This window comes from Anopheles coustani, chromosome 2 (assembly GCF_943734705.1).
Source record: "Anopheles coustani chromosome 2, idAnoCousDA_361_x.2, whole genome shotgun sequence".
Classification (NCBI taxonomy): Eukaryota; Metazoa; Arthropoda; class Insecta; order Diptera; family Culicidae; genus Anopheles; species Anopheles coustani.
This window is the reverse complement of record NC_071289.1, coordinates 14,759,307-14,778,352: the sequence shown is the minus strand read 5'-3', so window position 1 is coordinate 14,778,352 and position 19,046 is coordinate 14,759,307. Positions and strand designations below refer to the sequence as shown.

Sequence of the window (19,046 nt, the reverse complement as noted above, 5' to 3'; positions counted from 1 at the left end):
CAATAAATCCACCGTTGATGTAAATCAATAAATTTTCGATATTGAATTTTCAAAAGGATGCAACGAGATCAATCCTACAAGAAAATCTCGCACTGAGATCGCTGCAAATCACACGCAAAAGATTGTTCCAGTGATATGGTGGAAGATACATTTTCCCAACCAAAGATTCCCTTTCGCAACATACCAGCGGGCGCTTCAACAAGGCAAACACTTTCCCAAACAGGAGGGAAATTTGAATATAAATTCTTCTTATGACAGTTTATCCATAACACAAGTATAGATTCTTTTCTCGCCCCTTTTGAAGATTAGAATAAAGTTTTAGATCTCCAAATATTGTTTGTTACGCCACTGGTACATGCTTAAAAGAAAATAATATCTTCCCGACCATCACTATTAAAGGGAACCGTACTATCGATCTCGATCGATTCGACCAGGTGAAAACATTGACAAAACATAAAGAGCCTCAAACTGATGCTCGAAAAGTTGTACCAGAAATGACAACCATTTTACTTTATATGCTTGTACTGCAAACCGCAGAAGATTTTCACCAATATTGCAAAGGGATTGAAGAATGCGACGGACATTCAAAATTCACATCGCAAAACACAAGGAGTTTGGAGGGGCGCAAAGAACCGTTGTTATTGTAGGGCCTACTGAAAATGACACCTTCGGTTTAGACTTTGCGATCCCAAACAGTTTAGTTAACCCTTTTGCATACATTGTCGGTAGTAAATTACCACCAAATGTACCGCTTCATCGAAGATAGCGTCCGGAAGGAGCTTGCCTCTTCGCAGCATATTAATTGTTAAATTTTTCTAATTTCGTAAAAAAACAAAATCATTCAATACATTCATCCTGGCTACATTCATACATATGTAAACCACATTCACACCAAACGTGACCCAACCCCCCAAGCTTCCGTTCCCCCCTCGTTCATAAAGCCAGAATTGGCCGCCCACTCTTTCCCGCTCACATTCAAATACCATTCATTCCCGGGGTCCCGTTTGCTACAATCGTACGCATCATTGTCCTAAGCTAGTTTCTCCCTTTCCTCTCCGATGCTTTCCATCGCATGATCTGTTCATCCAAAGAGGGGAACAGTTGTATCCAAGAAGTGGTGGAAGGAAGATTGCCCTTCATTGGTGACGTAAATAATTTCCCTTACATTCGCTGAAAACTGATTTGTGTATGCGAATTTTTTGCTGTGATTCCGCTTAAACAATCCCTTTTTTTCTCCTCCCTTCCTACCTCCTCGAATTCTTCCCTGTGTGGCTGATGACAGCTTGATTCACGCTTTACACACGTCCCGCCGATTGTGTTCCCTTGATTTGTATTAAATCCTATGAATGATGAGCTCTCCCAAAAACAAAAAAAAAAAACAAGAATTATACACGGCACATCATTTACCACCTTTATCGTCTGCGGAGAGATATACAGTTTCATCTTGCCCCTTCGGCACATTGTTTTTGTTTAGTCTCCCCCTCAACTCCACCGTTCGGTAGAGTCCTACTGCCTTGACGTAAAGGAAAGATTTGGCAGAAGCTTGATCGAGAAATCGTGTATAATATTTATCCCAACACACATCGTCGTCGGGGTCAGAAAAGAATGAAGGTGGTATGCTTCGCACACCGCTTGGTTGAACATGTGCCTGTTTATTAACTACTGTCCATATTCGTTGATTTGCACTTGGAATCTTCAGTCTCTAGTGTTTTGTGTTTTCCTTTTTCCGTCTTGTGGCGTCATCTTCGAAAAATGCATTCATGCATACCAACAGTCTGTCTTCTGTCGATGGGATACTGCCACGTATTCATCTCATTGGCGTTTCTTCTCCACCAGCACACATAGACTCTTTTGCTGGGTGCTTTTGGTAATGTTTGCTTTTAGTTCTAATACCTTTTCCTAAATACATGTGTCATGTGGCAGACCTTCATCCCCTGCACCCTTGGATGTGCGTTGAAAATTTCCAACTATTCACTTCAATCAAACCCCGTCAAATCTTAAGAGTTCGTCAACAACTGAGTACGTGAATTTTCCTCGGTCAACAAAACAAGAAATCAAAATAATCTATATATCCCATCCCCCATACTCCCCTCCCTCCCCATCCTACTTCTACTGCATATGATGTGTCAACAGTTCCTCGGCATGCCCGGTAGCCTCTTCTCGTCTTCCACTATGCTAGAATCATCTAGATATGCTGCGCTTTGTAAGGAGTGAAGAAACTGAGAGAAATGCACCGGACACGATTGATGGTTATTGTTTTGTGTTGTGTTACAGCAGCGCTATAAGACCGTTGCAACCTCCACCAGGTTATCGATTTGCTTTCGCTGGATTGGATGTTTCTGGTGCCAGATGCCACGCAGCACATATAACATCAACCCAATCCTTCCCGCTCGATTATATTCGCTCAAATTTCAGGCCAAGAAGCGAAACAATGCTTTGCATCTGGGAAATGGTAAGAGACCGCAGTTGAAGTAGCGTATGCTGGTCAGGTGAATGTTACAACCGTCTTACAGCACCATCTTTCTACCATATGCAGATATTTTATATTGCGCTTAATTCCCTCCCACTTTAATTATCCTTCGCGTTTACGATCAGTTCAATGATGGATTGTTTGTATTCAATTGTATGTGAGTTTCCCATCTGTGTGATTACCTATGTTGCACTCTGCTCGTGCTCGCTCTAGCAAGGGTTCGCAGAACGTTCGCTTCAGTTTGCTTTTCCGCTGTCTGTAATTGCTATATAAGTCTCTAAGGTATATGTACAATCATATGGGGGGTTCCTCCGTGTCCCTTTCCATCATATATAAATTACGCCCTTGCCAGCGCACTCGTGTTTAGCAGTTGTTTGTAAACGATTCCATTTTTTCTACGTGTTTTGTTTTGCTCTCTAGCTCTCTCTCTCTCTTTCTGTCTCTGCTCTGCCTGCATGTTTTATCGGCTATGTTCCATTAGGGTCAATTTTTTACAGCAGTATCCAGTTAGAAAAAGAACTTTGAATCATGGATCTGCAGATTTCCTATGCTGTTTTTGTTCGCTTTCATTCGTGTTCTCATGCACGCTTGTCTGACGGGAACACGACTGTCCCCAGCGACACCATACACTCACTAACACCCACAAGCCCGGGTGGTAGAAGATGCGGGAATCCCCTTTTGATTCGCACGTGCTACGTAGTAGTACGCATTTCAACCGGAAGTCTCCACTTCTCCTACCTTCTTTTACGCGCTTGCTTTCTAGCGCACGTGGGCACTTCCGGAACCGGAATGAAAACCACATACACGTGCATTCATACACACTCAAACATACTCGCACGCTCACACACATACACAATATGTTCAGTGTACCGACTTTTCCGTGCAGGAATAGCGGTAGTGGAAAAAACAAAATTAATTGTATTACTTTTGCAATAAAAACATAAGCGTCAAAAATCTGATTTCAACAAATATTTTCTGACTCCTGGATTTCTCTTCACCGATTGTATGTTTGTTTGCTGAAATCCTCTTCCTACTCAGCCCGCTCTGAGCCCGCATTTCTTTGAGCTCTATCTGATTTCCGCTTTGTTCTTGTTTCCTCCTTCATAAACTTTCTAATTCAGTATCATCCGTTCAATCGATCATTCAAATTTTGCGCTCTGCCAAACATTTCTTCAATTTCCTTTGTCGTACTCATCTCTCAAATGTGGCCACCATTCCTCTCTCTCTGCCTCTCTCCATTTCTCCATCACTTCTTCTTTTCAACTGATAGTATGATATTGTATGATGATCGTGGAATATACAAAAGGGGAGACGACTTTGCAGGTTTGCACCGAGGGACTGGTAATTATTCCGGATTAACTTTTACATGTTATGGAGTACATAAAGCTCTCTTTTTGTTTGATGATGATCAAGGGGAAATGTCGATTTGTAAAAATAAATCACTTGGTTTTAGGTGAAACTGACTAAACACATTTTGGTAAAAGTCGAGCAGAAATATACCACATAAAGGTTGGTTTCCAAGTATGGTTTTTCTTGTCTGCATAGGGACAAACTGGTGACGAGAAGAGCTTGGTTCCTTCTCCCATATCATGCTGGCATACACAACAACCTGCACGTACGCCGCCGTCGCGACTAACTCGCAATTTTGAACAGAAACATTAGGTCATTCGTGAAATGCAGACAACATTTCGGCGCATTTCTTGAAGTTTCAAAGTTCCTACCGTTGTCTGTGTCGAATGTTCAAGTCCGTGACGTTGCTCGACTTCACTTGCAAAACTCTTGCTATAACCTTGTGTTTTAATCGACGTTGCGCTGCTGTTTTAATAAGTAAAATTCAAGCTCAAGAGAGTTTAGAGCACTCCGTTTCCATATCGTGTGTTTTTTTTCCACACCCCAATGATGCGCCATTAGTACACAAATCTCTCCCCCCTTTCGCCTTTCCCCTCATTCAACTTGCAATATATTGCTCACCCTTTCATTATTCCCACAAACCCCAATCCCTCTATTTGCTCCTTCCTTCTATCCTCGAACCCCTAACATCCGCGGCTTATTTACTAACGTTTTGCTCTTCCTGTGTGCTATTCTGATCATCCGGTCGTGGAACGTAAAGCGCCGGATCGATCACCTTCGGGATGGGCTTAATTTCCGTACCCAGCTCCTTCTCAATACGATGAAGATCGAAACGATCCTCGTAGGTGATTAGATTTATGGCGATACCTGTAGAGGGGGCAAAGAGGGGCAAAACATTAAGACCAACGCTAGATTTGCAACGACAATAAAACGAAAGTCTACTAAAAAAAGGGTGCAAACGAATAGAAGGGCGAAACGAAACTCAAATAAACAATAATTTAACAATAGGAAAGAAAGAGAAAAAAAGCTGTCACTCACCCAAATGTCCGAAACGTCCGGATCTACCGATTCTGTGCAGGTAGGTCTCCGCCATCTTGGGGAAATCAAAGTTAATAACAACATTCACAGCCTGTACGTCGATACCACGAGTGAACAGATCGGAGCAGACCAGGTTCCGGCACAGACCCGATCGGAAGTCGTGGAACACGCGGTTCCGGTGGGCTTGCTGCATGCGGGCGTGAATGTAGTAGCAGCAGTAGCCCAGCTCAGTAATCTTTTTCGCCAGCAGCTCAACACGCTGCGTCGAGTTGCAGAAGATGATCGACTGGTTGATCTGCAGCTTCGAGAAGAGCGTGTTGAGGCAGTGCACCTTCTGGCGCTCCTGCACGAACGCGTAGTACTGCGTGACGCCCTTCAGCGTCAGCTCCTCCATCAGGTTGATCTCGTACGGATCGCGCAGATGCTTCTCCATGAAGTTCTTCACGCTCAGGGGGAATGTCGCAGAGAACAGGAGGATCTGGCGCTCCTTTGGCAATCTCATTATGACATGATCCAGCATGCCCTTAAAGTCCTGCGATAGCAGCTTATCCGCTTCGTCTAATACTAGCATGCGACACTGCGACATGTTGGCCACCTCTTTGTCCATGAGATCGAGGATGCGACCGGGCGTGGCGATGATCACTTGAACTGTTTGTGCGAGTCGATCGAGGTAACATCGTTCATGAAGAGAAGACCATTAAATCCAAAACAAACGTACATTACAAGGGTGGAAATTATAGTTTCACAAACACTAAATAGAAACGGGAGCGTCTGTCAAGATTACATCATGCCACCATCATATGCCAATGGGCTGAACGAAAGATTTACCATCATTTTAGACAAAACACCCAACGAATAACATTAGGTAGCAAGAAGGTTGTTTCCTTTTCTCAAATTCTACATCAGAAAGAATGGTAGATATGTTCTCGTTTCGAGATGAAGCAACAATCAAAAGTTGAATACTACATTCAAAAAGTTGAATACTAAATCCGAACATCAACCATTCCAATACGAGAAACCGCTAACAGCTAATAAGAATTCATTTGGCATAAATTCTTCAAATTTTGCGACGCGGTTGAAATTCTGTAGCATATTATTAGTTGAGAAACACAGGAATATAACAAAGAAAAGGGAGGAAAATTAAATCCCGCACGTACCTTTCTGGTAGATTCTCATAATGTCATCCTTCAAGTTGGTTCCGCCAGTCGTCACCATGACGCGGATGTGCATGTGCTTCGCCAGCTCGATGCAGATCTGTGACGTCTGCAAGGCCAGCTCTCGTGTCGGCACAATGATGAGCGCCTGAATGTAGTCCCGCGTCGGGTCGACCTGCTCCAGTACAGGGATGCTGTACGCGCCCGTCTTGCCGGTACCGTTCTTCGCGCGGGCCAGTATGTCCTTGCCGACGAGTGCGATCGGAATGGCCGCCTCTTGGATCGGGGATGGCTTCTCCCATCCCTTCTCGAAGATGCCCATCAGCAGTGGCCGTTTAAGACAGAACTCCTCGAACTCGTTTCCTCGGGTATCAGTAACATCCTGTCACGCAAGGAGGAATAGATGAACGTTAATCGCTGCTACAAAGGCTGTAAAATGAAATGACCATATACTTACACTAGTCTTAATTCTAGTATCTTTGGGCGGTATTTTAAGTTTGGCCTTCCATCCCATGTCACCAACTTTGTTGTTCTCGCTGCAATGAAATAAACAAAATCACATCAGTTTTCATTCGTTGATTGCTTAGTTCGTAGCCTAGGCTACAATAATTACCCTTTCTGGCTGAGATGATTATTCGAATTCAACGTTTCCGTCATCATGATGATGAAAGGATGCGTGCTAGGTCGCTTCGTATTAATGTAACTTCTCTGGACAGTACTTCTGTGGTTGCTTTTTGCTGACTCTGTGTGTTACGGCAGTAGCTACACGTGGCCTTACTTGGGGTGGGGCTACACGTACTGTCACTAGATTAATTTAAAAAATATAATCAAAACCAAACCCCTCTCCTTCGTCGCGCTCCTTGGTTTTTGCAACACCGAGACACACGTTGACGCTAAGTGATGAGTATCAGAGTGGTTGCACTTAAAATTACTCACTTCAACCACAACTTTCGCTTGTATTCTAGATAGAACTCTACTAAACTATTATTCACAATTTTCGAATCACTGTGTACTGTTGTGTGCTGTAGGATTTCTTTTTTCCCATTCGCCAACGTATTTCCCTTCGCTGACTTTGTTCATCAACTGCTTACCGCCTGCCGTGTGCACTTTTGCATCTGTACGGACGTACTATTTTTTATATACTGAAACTCTAGCGCTTCGTTATCTGAGCAGAAGTATCATTTGTTTTATGCTCTCCGATTCCAGCGTACAGGAGCGTGTAACGCAGGCTTTGCGATAATGAAACTGTTATCTTTAAGAGGAAGGGTGTTTTGCTTGCGGCCTGCGGCGCGTATCGGTTACGTACGTATTTTCTTTAGCTATTAGTATATTGTTCGCTTGCACTGTTCACTTCTGCTGCTGAAACCACCGCTTGATTAACGTTCAGCCTCCAGTGGAGTACTTAGATGCATCTAATGCTTACGCTTTCTTCTCCTCACGTAAAGAAATAAATTAAAAGTCTTGTATTCTCGCCGTTATCAAAGCACACTGCAACTCTGCTTCCGTACCGCCTTCGTTTTGCTTATATTCAGTTTTGTGGTTTCCACTAATTTTTGTTCTGCTCCACACTTTCATCCACGATCGCGTTTTATAAATGTTTTTGTGAATAAACCGCACAACTCGGATAGTGTATTGAGGGGGATTATTTGATATCTTCTTTTCCAAGAACCGTTTTCAAACGGAAAATCCAAACCAGCTGGGAAAATGCACTATCACTCCACCTCCTGCCTGCAGCCTGTTGTAAAATCCTCAGCGACCGAATAAACGGAACGAATAGTTCGCGGCTTCTTTTACGTGCGCGCCACAACACGGTCGCTGTAAGCGGTCGGATCGGGGGTAGTTCTTTGGACCCTCTTCTCCGTATCCTTGGGGAACGTGTAATTTTTGGACTTATTTTTCACGCCTAATTTGCTTCCTCCGTGTGGGATATATTTCGCTGCAATGGACGAGAAACGAGAACACGCATTTTGTAGAATTCATCAAAAAGTGGAAAGAAGCGTAAAATTCGATTTTGTTAAGATGTTTAAAAAACGCGTTGCTATAGGTTATGGTTTAAATCGAAAATCCTCGTTCCGGAAGACATTTTGAAACCGGAAATATGAAGTGCCTTTTTGCACGCCGACATCCCCGACAAACACGTCGGTATGAAACGTATGTGGCACCCATTTTGCCCATTTTTGCCACTCTTCCATAGAAAGCTTTCTCTTTGGCATTCCAAAGCCCGTCTTCCGATGCTAAGTCGTAAAAAACTTTGCCTCCCTGCCTTAAAAATGTGAGGTGAAACACGAACGATTAAAAGAGCTCAGTACAACTGTTCACCGCACGCTTCGATTTCGGTGGCATAACTTTCGTGTCGTAGCTTACATCAAAACTCCAAATTTGATAACGATCCTTGCCTTCGCTTAGATGCTGGCGTTTTTTGTACCACCTCGGAGGTTACAAGTTGATGACCCCCTAACTGAATGCGATGAGCAAGCATGGTGAGTTGGTAAGTGTGACGATGCATGTCGACCGTGAGCAGCAAACACAACCTCACATTTGGACAAAGCGATTTCTCGCCTTCTGTAGCGATCCAACAAGACTTTGTCAATGAAATGGACGTTCTTGATTGTGCGAAGAACCTTTTCAGCACGAGAAATGCTAATTAAATCGCTTTGATACAGCCAAAATAAAAGAAACATCGTCATCACTATTTCAAGTCGCTGCAAAAGTGAGGTTATGTTGGCACCAAAATCATCGGACAAAATGGATGTTCTAACGGCGTAGCAAACATGTCCTTGATACGTAATCGCTATGCCCGAAGCATAAACAACACGTCCGCGGGTGTTCATAAATTACAACCCCTTTTTCTTACCGCAAGCTTCGCTGTGGCAAAGGAAAACTACCAGACCAAAGCTGCTAGCTTATCAGGCCTGGCTGAGCATATATTCTTCAATGCGCCATCTCTGTTACCCCACCGCACGCTGCTATACTAGCGAGCAGCCGTCCTACTCATACTTTAGCATGATGATGATAAGTCAATTTTACAATGTTCCTTTTAGAAATTATAAGGAATTTGAGTTTTCCACAGTAGCTGGAACTACTCGGGGTGCTGGTGGGAAAACAAATTTCGAAAATTAATCCCATGTAATGCGCTTCACAAGTTGCAAAAAACTTTTGCTGCTCAAGCATTGTCCACCATGATGGATCGTAGAGGGCTAGCGGAACTTTCTCTCAAGATCCGGGTAAAAATATGTTGAAAAACCATTTTCAACAATTAAGCCGCTTTCAGACATGCACGGCATGTTAAAGCAGAAAATTGTCATTTGAATTGCATTCCCGGTTTAGCTAACCACACGGGTTCACGAAATCCAACGCACACTCGACTGCCATGACGACTGCCATTTACAAAAAGGAAGCTTGGGGTCGTCCATTTCGTTGAAACGTGTTCACAAATTAGCAAGCATTTTTTCGGACGGCTTTTTGGTAGGATTTACGACACGCACCACAATTACCCAACACCGTACACAAAACTACGAACGTTTAGATAATATTCTTAAATACCTTAATGATTCTGCTTATTCTCGCTTGGTTAGTTTTCGCTTGAAATACTTGCAATCTTGTCTCCTTTGCTTCTCGATTTGATGCCAACAATCGTATAAATGTCGGAGTCTTTCGACGAGCACCTTGTGGTAGTGTTGGGAGGTTGGAACTGGAGCTACAGTTCCGATCCTGAAAAAATCGTTACATTGTACAACGGGGAGCGAATGTCATTCAATGAATCCGTGACAGATGATTGTTGATTTAACTTGGAGGAAATATTCGGCTTTCTTATGGCTATATAACGCCTATTCGCTGACGGAATGACACCGCCCTAGTTCTTATGGGTCGGTTAAATAGTTCAGTTTGATATCGACACTTCTAATTAAAAAAGGTACGGTAGGTCAAATTCCTTTTTGCTGTGAGCTTGGAGCTTATGATTCAGGTTGTTCCTTTCAGATCGGAGTTAAACAATTTGAACCCATCCCGATGGTGTTCATTCCATAAAGAATCATGGTGACAGCACTATAAAATGATCCATAAACACTAGGTTGTATCCTATACATTATGGTGTATGGATCTTTTTGCGAAGTGATTTAAAAGATGCCTTTTAAAAATTAAATTGATTCTTTTTAACGATGGATTAACTTTTGAGTGTTTGATTGAGCAGCGTGTACAGTTTTACGAGAGATTAATAAATTTATCTTTTGCTATAATTTTCAACAAATGCCCATGCCATCTCTATCCTACCTGTCAATTCTACGAGCCCTGCATGTGCAAGTAAACATTGAACATTTTCAGCGGATCCTAATTTTCATCATGGCTGTTTTCAATAAAATTCAGATTGTTCTAGGGTTTTTATCGTTGCTGCATGCAGCCTATTCTGCAGCTCAGCGTATGTCAATCACGAAAGTGTGCGGTCTGGGCTGTTTTGCCTTTAAATAATCTTTTTCTTTTGCAGATCGTGCGTATCTCCGAATCACAGAGCAAGAATTTTCCCAGCTCCCGATAGATGTAAGTTAAATGTTGCCTTTAACATTGCCTTATTTTGAAAAAACATCCTACCGTCCGTTATTGCAGATTATCTTCCAAGCAATCGCAAGCTTGCTGTACATTATCTACAACATTCTGCAAGTGGTGGGAGACTTTAAAGAGATTCGCGCCGCCGTAGATTTGCAAGCTAAGTCTTGGGAAACGTTTTCGAATATTCCATCGTTCTATACGTTCAACCATCGCGGTAAAGCTCTGTCTCCGGTGTACGAGCAACCACATCCTGGCTTGGTCGAGGCGTATGAGCGAGACTACGACTCGAGCGACTAATATAATGTACGCCAAAAATTAATTAAACTCGATAAACAAATTTAACATTTGTTACTTTTTATTTGATCATCGATTACAACGATTGTTATACCTCTCGCATTGCATTGATAATCGACCCTATCTATCGTGTTTAAAAACTATAACCCGCCTTTTTAGTTGGTTAAAAGCTAACAAATCTCAACAGCAATAACATGGCACCGACATTTCCATAATTGACAGAAAAATACCCACGCGGTGCAAACTAGCAGACTAGTGCTTCCAGTCCCACGGTATGCAAACCGTCCCATCGGCCAGTACTGAGTAGTACGTGGTGATGGTTAGATTCAAGTCCGCAAGCTCCAAACCCGTCGCTCCTTCTGAGAGCAGCTTTTCGAGACATTCAATCATCCGATCCGGTGTGACGGAGTCATCCTTCGTTAGCGTTAGCAGCCGAAATTGTGCAACGCACCGTGCGTGCAGATCCCGTTCGATGTGCTTCTGGCTGTCGTACGAGTTCTGCTTGTCCAAGGCTTCGGCGAGATGGTTGGTAAGGAAGTCCACCAGCAGTGATCCCGGGCAGGTGGCCGGCACAATGAGCTGCCCCGTCGGGCTTACCATGAGCGGACCTGCTTCCGATTCGACAACCAGCTCGAACTTTGACAAATCTTGTGGCCACGCTTTGGGAAACTTCGAACGGCCCAGGTAGTCCAGCAGTGCGGTCGTTATCTTGCGTAGATGCGACGCATAGGCCATCGCTTGTGCCTTGGGCATAAACTTTCGCCGGCCAATTCGAATGTTTCGGAGCACCTGCGACAGTGCGTACTCGTAAGCTGGCAGCTTCTTCAGATAGCTATCATGTTTATCGATCGTTTTGATAAGCTGCAACTCCAACAAACGTTAGTAATCGTTCTCGGACTCTGTTCAGGAGCATACACTCACCTCCAGCCAGTTCCGTTGGACGTCTCCCGTGAACAGCATCACATGACCTTCGAGACTAACGCCCGTATAAGCAGCAAATACCAGCGTTCGATCCTTCAGCCCATCCAATGCTCCCGGATGCAGTTCGGCAAGCTTCTCCAAACTCTTCAGGCAGCCACGAAAGTGTTCCACGTTCCATCCGCAATCGTATATGATTTCCCGTAGCCCTAGCCGCTTTGTTACGTCTTCGCGCAGTTTCTCGACCTCTTCCTGTAGCTCCTGGAGGGCCTTCGTGCGGACCGTTGCCGTGATGACATGCTTTCGAAGCCACTTTCTATCCCGAGAGCAAACGAAACGGATTTTACCGTCATTATGTAATGTTGGTTAAAAATACAAGCCCTTGTCTTAGGAACTTACTTGAGCGTTTCATTTTCCCGTACCTTTTTCATTCTAAATTGAAACAGATCAAACTCCTTCTCGAAAGGTGCCTCCTCTTCATCAGCTCGTTCCTTTCCGAAATTATATTCCGATCGTTTGCGATAATAGAACGAGTTTTGTTGCTGCTGTTGCTGAAAATCACCGGTATACGTTCCCGTCGACGTGCTATTTTTAGTAGAAGGCATTTTGTCGACATATTCGGTCGAGAGATTGCAGGATTCCAGGATTCGCCGCAGCAGCAGCTTAGCGTCTACGGTCCGTTCCAAGGGAACTTTGATAAGGTTAAACGTGCCTCGGTCCTCCGGGGCATTCGATGCTCGGATATAAAATGGCAGTGACCGGGGCGTTGTTGGAAGAATCCTTTGCTGGTTTAGTAGCGATTCCAGATGAGCACTAAGTAACTTTAGAGAGTCTTCGTTCACCTGACGCTGCTGAGGATAGCGTCCGAAGAGATCCGGATGTACGGCGAAATAGAACGGGCGCAAGGCCGTTGCCACCTCCGACGAACTGATCATCCGATGAAACTGGAGGGCCCCCGAGACCGGATGTCGGCTCGTACTGGAGAATGGTTAAAGGTTGAATGGAGAGACAAACATTTAATTTCGACAAAATAGTACAGCCAGTTTCGGTATATACCACTTTCTGAAGAAAATGTACATCTTATGCCGTTTTGCCGTCCCAATCTATTCGACTTTCTGCGACGTTACGAAAGTATCTGCCAAAGTTTATCAACAATCGTCAGCATCCAAATGTATCCAAACAAAAACAACTGAATATAGCACCTAGTTCGCTACTTCCCCGTTTTCGACCCGTATGTCATTCGTTGGTCAATTTCAAAACAATCTATGAAATTTGAAAATCAATTTAAAAAGCGCCCAGGATTTGTTGCTTAACGAAGGATTGTACACTCGTGTAATTAATTAATACTCTGTTTTGCATTTAGGCCAAAGTTAATCGAATTTGAATTTAAATTGTTCGAAACAATGGAATACTTCTAGTAAAATTTCAATACTCAAGGGCCAGTATATGCAGTGCTTTATAGTTTTAGCAACAAAAGAGAAGCGAAACAGATTATTTCGATACTCGATTGTTTTTCACAATGTTGGACAGATACATGTAAAAAGTGGCCAACGGAAAACCTTATTATATCCTGTTGCGTTTTTAACCGAAACGTACCATTTCATACCATGGAAAACAGGACACAAAAATGTTGCCGGATATGCCCATTTAAGATGTTGATTAATTTTTGAAAATAGGTTTAGTTTAGAAGATTACACACTACGCATGTTTTCAAATATTATTCAAAAATTTGCACTAAATTTACTTCGACAAGTGACAATAAATTTCTTTCAGCAGGGAATAGTGCAAAGCAAAAGCATCAGTTCATATTGGTGGGATCAATTTGTTCATACGTGGTGTATAATTTATTCATCGGTTTGGTTCCTTTGCAGACAAACAACACTGCGAAGTTTAACGACACTTCGTCACATATAGCAAAAGCACATCAAAATTACTGCAAAATGGTTCGTGTATATAAAATTGCTGTATCGTACTTCGAACGAGATTCACAGGATCCATTCCTTGAGATTGAAAAATCGATTCGATTAATACAAGCGCTTTGAAATCTACTTTAAAGGCTCGTGAGTGCAATAGGTGGTTGTGGTTTGATAGTTCAATTTGGATGGTATTGTCGATAGCAGAGATTACGAACAAACGGCATTAATAAATTATGCGCCAGGAACAGAAAACAGAAAAACACTGTTCCTCGCATTGATAACATTAAAAGGGTTATTTTTATACCGCGGTTAGGCATGCACACATATTGAAAAACGGGTTCCAAGTATCAATAGATTCGGTTGATCGGGGGCGTCTAAAATAAAAACATTAATACTTAAATAAGCCCTATAAAGAACATTGCAAACATTCGCAGGTAGTACGTAAAACATATGCGTACACACGTTTAAAGTCGTTTCGTTAAAAGTTAGTTGGTGCGGACAAGGGTGCTTCTATGCCGTTAAAGTTGAAACGGTCTGTTGCTGTTGGACGTGGACGGTTCGGGATCCCTGAGCAATCTCACCCGCCCGGACGGCTTGGAACTTTAGAAATGAGTCCACGCCGTAACCAACCATGGCACAGTATCCAAAAAACTGCAACATAAAAAAAGTAATTTATTAGAATGGTTGATAGAGGCCAAACAGTATGACGCTTGACTTACCGCAGCAGCTTGAAATGCTCCAATGCTGGTGGCGGCCGCAACGGAGGACGCTATCATATACAGTAATGTCCACGCGACACAGAAATACAGTTCTATTTTTAGCCAGGGGATTTTGTGAAACTTTTCGCAAGCGTGGAACAGATAGAACACCAGCATGATGCCACTGAACCAGAACCCAAGCATGGCGACCGTATTGAAGAAGGACCCTTGCGGGCGGTAGCTAAAGTACGAAAACTCGATGCAGATGAACCCGATAAGACTCAGCACGATGCACACAATTTTCACTATTCCCGGGATGGTGCGGAGGTACTCTGGATCATAGCGTATGTATGGCTGCACGACCGTTTCTTGCTGCGTTACGGTGGCGGTTTGTGTGAATTCTCCCATTTTTTGGCGCTGTTTTAGGTTTTTCCCATAGGCTCAAGATGCTTCTTCCGGCACGTGGTTGGCCCGTCGGTTGGCGTTGCTACGGAAACATAAAACCATTCGAACAAGAAAAAAAATCAATACAACTCAAAAAAAATGTCCAAGCAATCCACCCCCAACGAATCGATAAGCCAAGTGAAAGTAAAAAATGCATCCTCATTACTCCGTTGCCCATTCATCCGCCGTTAACCGCGCAATGGCAAAATCATCACTTTTGAAGGAGCGCAACCAATGACCCTCTAGCACGGTACGGCATCACAAATTTAGCCTTGAAAAAGCAACTCCCATTTGTTTGCTACCGTTTAGCAGGCGGTTGATAATGTGTTCGTTTCGCGTTACCACGCATTTGATCACTGGTCCATAAAAGGAAAATTCGCCCGCCAAATGTGCGCTAAATTAAATGCAGAAAAAAATGCGATGATAGTACCTCGTCTTGAAGACACCAATCTTTTTCGATAAGGACACGGGTGGCAATAACTGATATTTCCACAGCCACAACAGACCAGACTGGAATAAAGTATGACTCAAATTACACATTACTTCAGCGAACAAGTTTTAGGCCGATGATGTCATACTACAACATTCTCGAGACGCGAAACGAAAATGGAAGGGGCGTCCAGAGGATCGATTTTAGAATATAAAGAACAACCATTCTCCTGCTCACCGTTTGGTGGACGGCGAACGTTTTGTTTTGAACACTTGTTGAGGTAGGAAAAACTTTTATCGTACCACCCCACAACCTGCCACGGCGCACAGGTGAAAAAAGGGTTCACGAGTCCGTGCGTTTCTACACTTTCACTTACCGTAGCACGCGCAAACAATTCAATGGGTTCCCTTGGACGCACGAACGCACGCACGAAATCGTCGCGTATTCAATAGAGAAAATAGACGGACGACTAAAACGGACGGACGAAAGCGCGCTGACCGAGATATAAATCAACAGGAGCAGCGCGTCGACGCACAATATCTTTATCAACAACCTCCCTTTTTTAGGGTCGTACGAAGACTGACAGGTGGACGATGGAATTGAAGATCAAAATATTTACGTTATGACCAAGGTATTTGAAACAAAGCTTCAACAATCTTGATCAAAATACCAAATAATGACCGAAAAGGCCAATTTGTTAATAACTTTTTATTGCCTGAATCGATTTGGATAATTAACCCCTCAAATGAATGGTCTTTTCAAGACAAATATCTTTTGGTAAGTTAGACTTCTCTGTAATCATATGCTCCTGAGAATATGGCCTCATTAAATTTCCCGTTATGACGGGTTTAAATTACCGATTCAACTCGATAAGTTATTCGTTAAGTCGATAGGATATTTTCAAATAACACGTTGGTTTTTAAATGTTGAAACCGAAAATCTATATTACGAATAATGTAAACATTTGAGAATTGTTTAAATTAAATCCTAGAAACAAAAGATTCGAAACAGAGGTAAAAGAACTTAATGGGAGTAACAACAACATAGATTTTTATGAATTGGGTAAAAAATTGCAATCTATAAGTAGAATTAAGTGGAAATTCAATCAATTCAATCTTAGGAGAAGGCTTAAATACTGTTTTACTAATCATTACATAAACTCTTTGAAACAACTTTCCTAATTCTATAGTGAACTCGGTGTATTCTACATCCTCTAACATATTAAAGTTCAAAACCTTCTTTAGACTAGTGCTTAAAAAACTTCAAAACAAATAAATGAAATGAAACTACTTCCTTTGCAGCTAGTATTCTTCAATGTCACAGCGAAAAGATTGATGATTATCCAGTCCAGACGTTCATTTGAGAGGAACAAAAATTTGCATAACCGATCGAATCAACACCAACAGCTACCATAAATTGGGCGAAATTTCCTACCGTTTGCTCCGTGCGAAGGCATGTTCATGAAGGGATGGTGAAACAATTCGATTGTTTAACCTTCGGATGATTTCCATTTCGGCTTGCGCGGGAGTGATTCGGTCGGTATTGGTTTTACTCAATTGTTTGTTTGTTTACATGCGTATTGCTCATGCGGCGGTATTGTTTTCTATTTACTTACTTCCAGAGAGAAAATACTATGGAACTACGCTGCTGAGAGCTTCATGGTGTTTCAAGTGATCTGAACCTTTTTTTAATTCCTCCATTGAATAGAAAATTCCAACACAGAAGGTAGTATTCCTTTTGCATTAGTAAGAAATATTCCTTTTCACTCCCCTGCACACGTGCTCTAGTTCAAACATGGCGGTAAAATCGGTTTAAAATAAAAACAGCCCCTTTCCATGCGGGATCCACGCACAACCAACATTCCATTGGATTCCAATAAGTGTGGGAAGCGGGAAAACAAAACCCAAACTCGATCCCTGGGTCGGGCCGTTGGCTTTAGTGTGAAATCCATGAAGGCGATCGTTGGCGGCGGTTACTGCAGTTAGTTACTCATCGGTTTAGTAAAATCGGCATCGTTCCGGGGAGGGATGCGTGTCGGCAGGAAGTGGCATTCACCACACGGGAGCCGGGCGTGTGTGCTACCTTTGCCACACTTGGTTCTGTTTATTTTCACAGCCGCGAGTAGCAACATGTGTTCGGGCACTGGTTTGGCCGCCGTTTCCCGACCATTGCCGGCTGAGTTATAGTACAGCTGCACATGATCTATCGAGGTGAAGTGCAAGCAAATAACTAATTTCATCTAAATGTCAAGCCCTCGCCACCGTTAGCGCGAGCTTGCGTTCTTCCTACTTGCGGTTTTGTTCGGATTCCGCTGGCAAATTTCTTCAATGTGATTTTTGTAATGTCCGTGGGATAAAAAAAGGTGGAATTGAGAAGCGTACAGGTTTTGCTCTGATTGATCTTTGGGTTAGTGGCGTTGAAAGGTTTGCCGAAAAAGGGGTCCAATTGTTTACGCAATTACTCTCAGGAAAAACGGAAAAGGAGCCGCTTTAATGAACCTGGCAGCTGGCGATTGTTGTGTCCCATACAGTTTTTTCCGAGCAATATTGGAGAGCCCATGTGTGGTGGTAATTTGTTTACTTTAGTATCAAATTTTTGTATCGTACCGCTTTGAAGTTCGCACAGGCGTGAAGCTTAACACCGCGTTACGCCATGAGGGTGAGCCATGGAACGTATCGTCCAGGGTTGGCTCCCACTGTGCCTGCCTTGGTTAGCAGCTTCACCCACAAACTGTGCTGCCCAGCTGGAGTCAATGGATGACCTTCCGACCGTACGGATCTTCCCGACACCCGTGACCGGATCGACCCGAACGCATCGACGAAAACGGTTCCACCATCTGCCGATTCGATGGCGGTTTCAGCCGGTCTGTCTGGCCGTACTGTCGGCCAATATTAACGTACGCTTCATTCGAGCCCTTCTTGTTGTTTGTATTACAGTTGTAGGGAATCGCATAGGAAAGAAAAAGATTCATACGCTCATCAACTACGGGGTACCATGACGCGTATGCCACGGTTTTCATCACCTCGCGGTTCGTGTTTTCCACATGGTGTGGTACGCGCGGTGTCCTCCATTTTTTTCTTTTTTGCTACTGGAAGGTGTCGGCAGTGAAAAAGATGTTTTATTTTCGTTTCTCGCTTACCCACCCGGAATGTATTAATCACTGAATAAAGTTCACGTCACAACGTTGTTTTAATTAGCGGCGAGATTAAGATATTCCTAGCTCATATATCCTGGATCGAGATTGTGAGGAGTGTAATTATTCGCTAGCGCCAGTTTGATCTTTTTTTTCCTTCACGCATCGAATGGCCTATAAATTCGTTTATTTAAAAATAGAGACCCCCCTATTATTAGATTTTGAAGTGTGAGAAAACGTGCGAATCAAAATAATTTCCACGCTGTCGTGTTTTGTTTGATCATAATTAATTTTATTCCCCATTTGATTTAATGTGTGTGGGCCAAAAAAAAAAAAACCCCATTCCGTCAGTAAACTGAAACGCGTCAGCTCCAGGGCAACAGTTTGGCCTTAAGATTCACAAACGCACAAACTCCTGTACGCTCCCTTGAGGCGAGAGTAGACAAACAATTTTATTACCTTTGCTCGCCACCGCCACCGATTCCCCAAGGTGTATCCGTTTACACGAGACGTTCAAAGACCTCTGGCAGCCCTGAGGAGGTCCGAGCGACATATGAAAGAGGTAAAACAAAACTTGTGGTCTTTCACACACCGGGTAACATTTGACGTTAGTCACGAATGCCCGTTCTTCCTTTCTTCAATTCCACGACCCGCAACAA

The 19,046-nt window shown here is 43.1% G+C and overlaps 4 protein-coding genes across 4 annotated transcripts; 1 reads left to right on the top strand and 3 right to left on the bottom strand.

Annotated features, from left to right (window-relative positions):
- Positions 1-2,590: 2,590 nt before the first annotated feature.
- LOC131266420 (ATP-dependent RNA helicase me31b) lies at positions 2,591-9,654 on the bottom strand. The gene is made up of 6 exons (XM_058268935.1): positions 9,556-9,654; positions 6,626-7,948; positions 6,470-6,548; positions 6,016-6,394; positions 4,859-5,506; positions 2,591-4,687 (listed from the first exon to the last, which is right to left on the bottom strand). Exons 2-6 carry the CDS (start codon positions 6,670-6,672, stop codon positions 4,518-4,520), a joined length of 1,323 nt encoding a protein of 440 aa, XP_058124918.1. The 5' UTR covers positions 6,673-7,948; positions 9,556-9,654; the 3' UTR covers positions 2,591-4,517.
- Positions 9,655-10,310: 656 nt separating this feature from the next.
- On the top strand, positions 10,311-10,890 carry LOC131262661 (ER membrane protein complex subunit 5). The gene is made up of 3 exons (XM_058264714.1): positions 10,311-10,426; positions 10,493-10,545; positions 10,612-10,890. The coding sequence occupies exons 1-3, from the start codon at positions 10,351-10,353 to the stop codon at positions 10,849-10,851; spliced, it is 369 nt and encodes a 122-aa protein (XP_058120697.1). The 5' UTR covers positions 10,311-10,350; the 3' UTR covers positions 10,852-10,890.
- A 128-nt stretch (positions 10,891-11,018) lies between these two features.
- LOC131262660 (T-cell activation inhibitor, mitochondrial) lies at positions 11,019-12,884 on the bottom strand. The gene is made up of 4 exons (XM_058264713.1): positions 12,823-12,884; positions 12,166-12,744; positions 11,770-12,082; positions 11,019-11,709 (listed from the first exon to the last, which is right to left on the bottom strand). The coding sequence occupies exons 1-4, from the start codon at positions 12,843-12,845 to the stop codon at positions 11,101-11,103; spliced, it is 1,524 nt and encodes a 507-aa protein (XP_058120696.1). The 5' UTR covers positions 12,846-12,884; the 3' UTR covers positions 11,019-11,100.
- A 697-nt stretch (positions 12,885-13,581) lies between these two features.
- On the bottom strand, positions 13,582-15,784 carry LOC131263550 (CKLF-like MARVEL transmembrane domain-containing protein 4). The gene is made up of 3 exons (XM_058265763.1): positions 15,631-15,784; positions 14,402-14,867; positions 13,582-14,333 (listed from the first exon to the last, which is right to left on the bottom strand). Exons 2-3 carry the CDS (start codon positions 14,786-14,788, stop codon positions 14,193-14,195), a joined length of 528 nt encoding a protein of 175 aa, XP_058121746.1. The 5' UTR covers positions 14,789-14,867; positions 15,631-15,784; the 3' UTR covers positions 13,582-14,192.
- Positions 15,785-19,046: the final 3,262 nt, after the last annotated feature.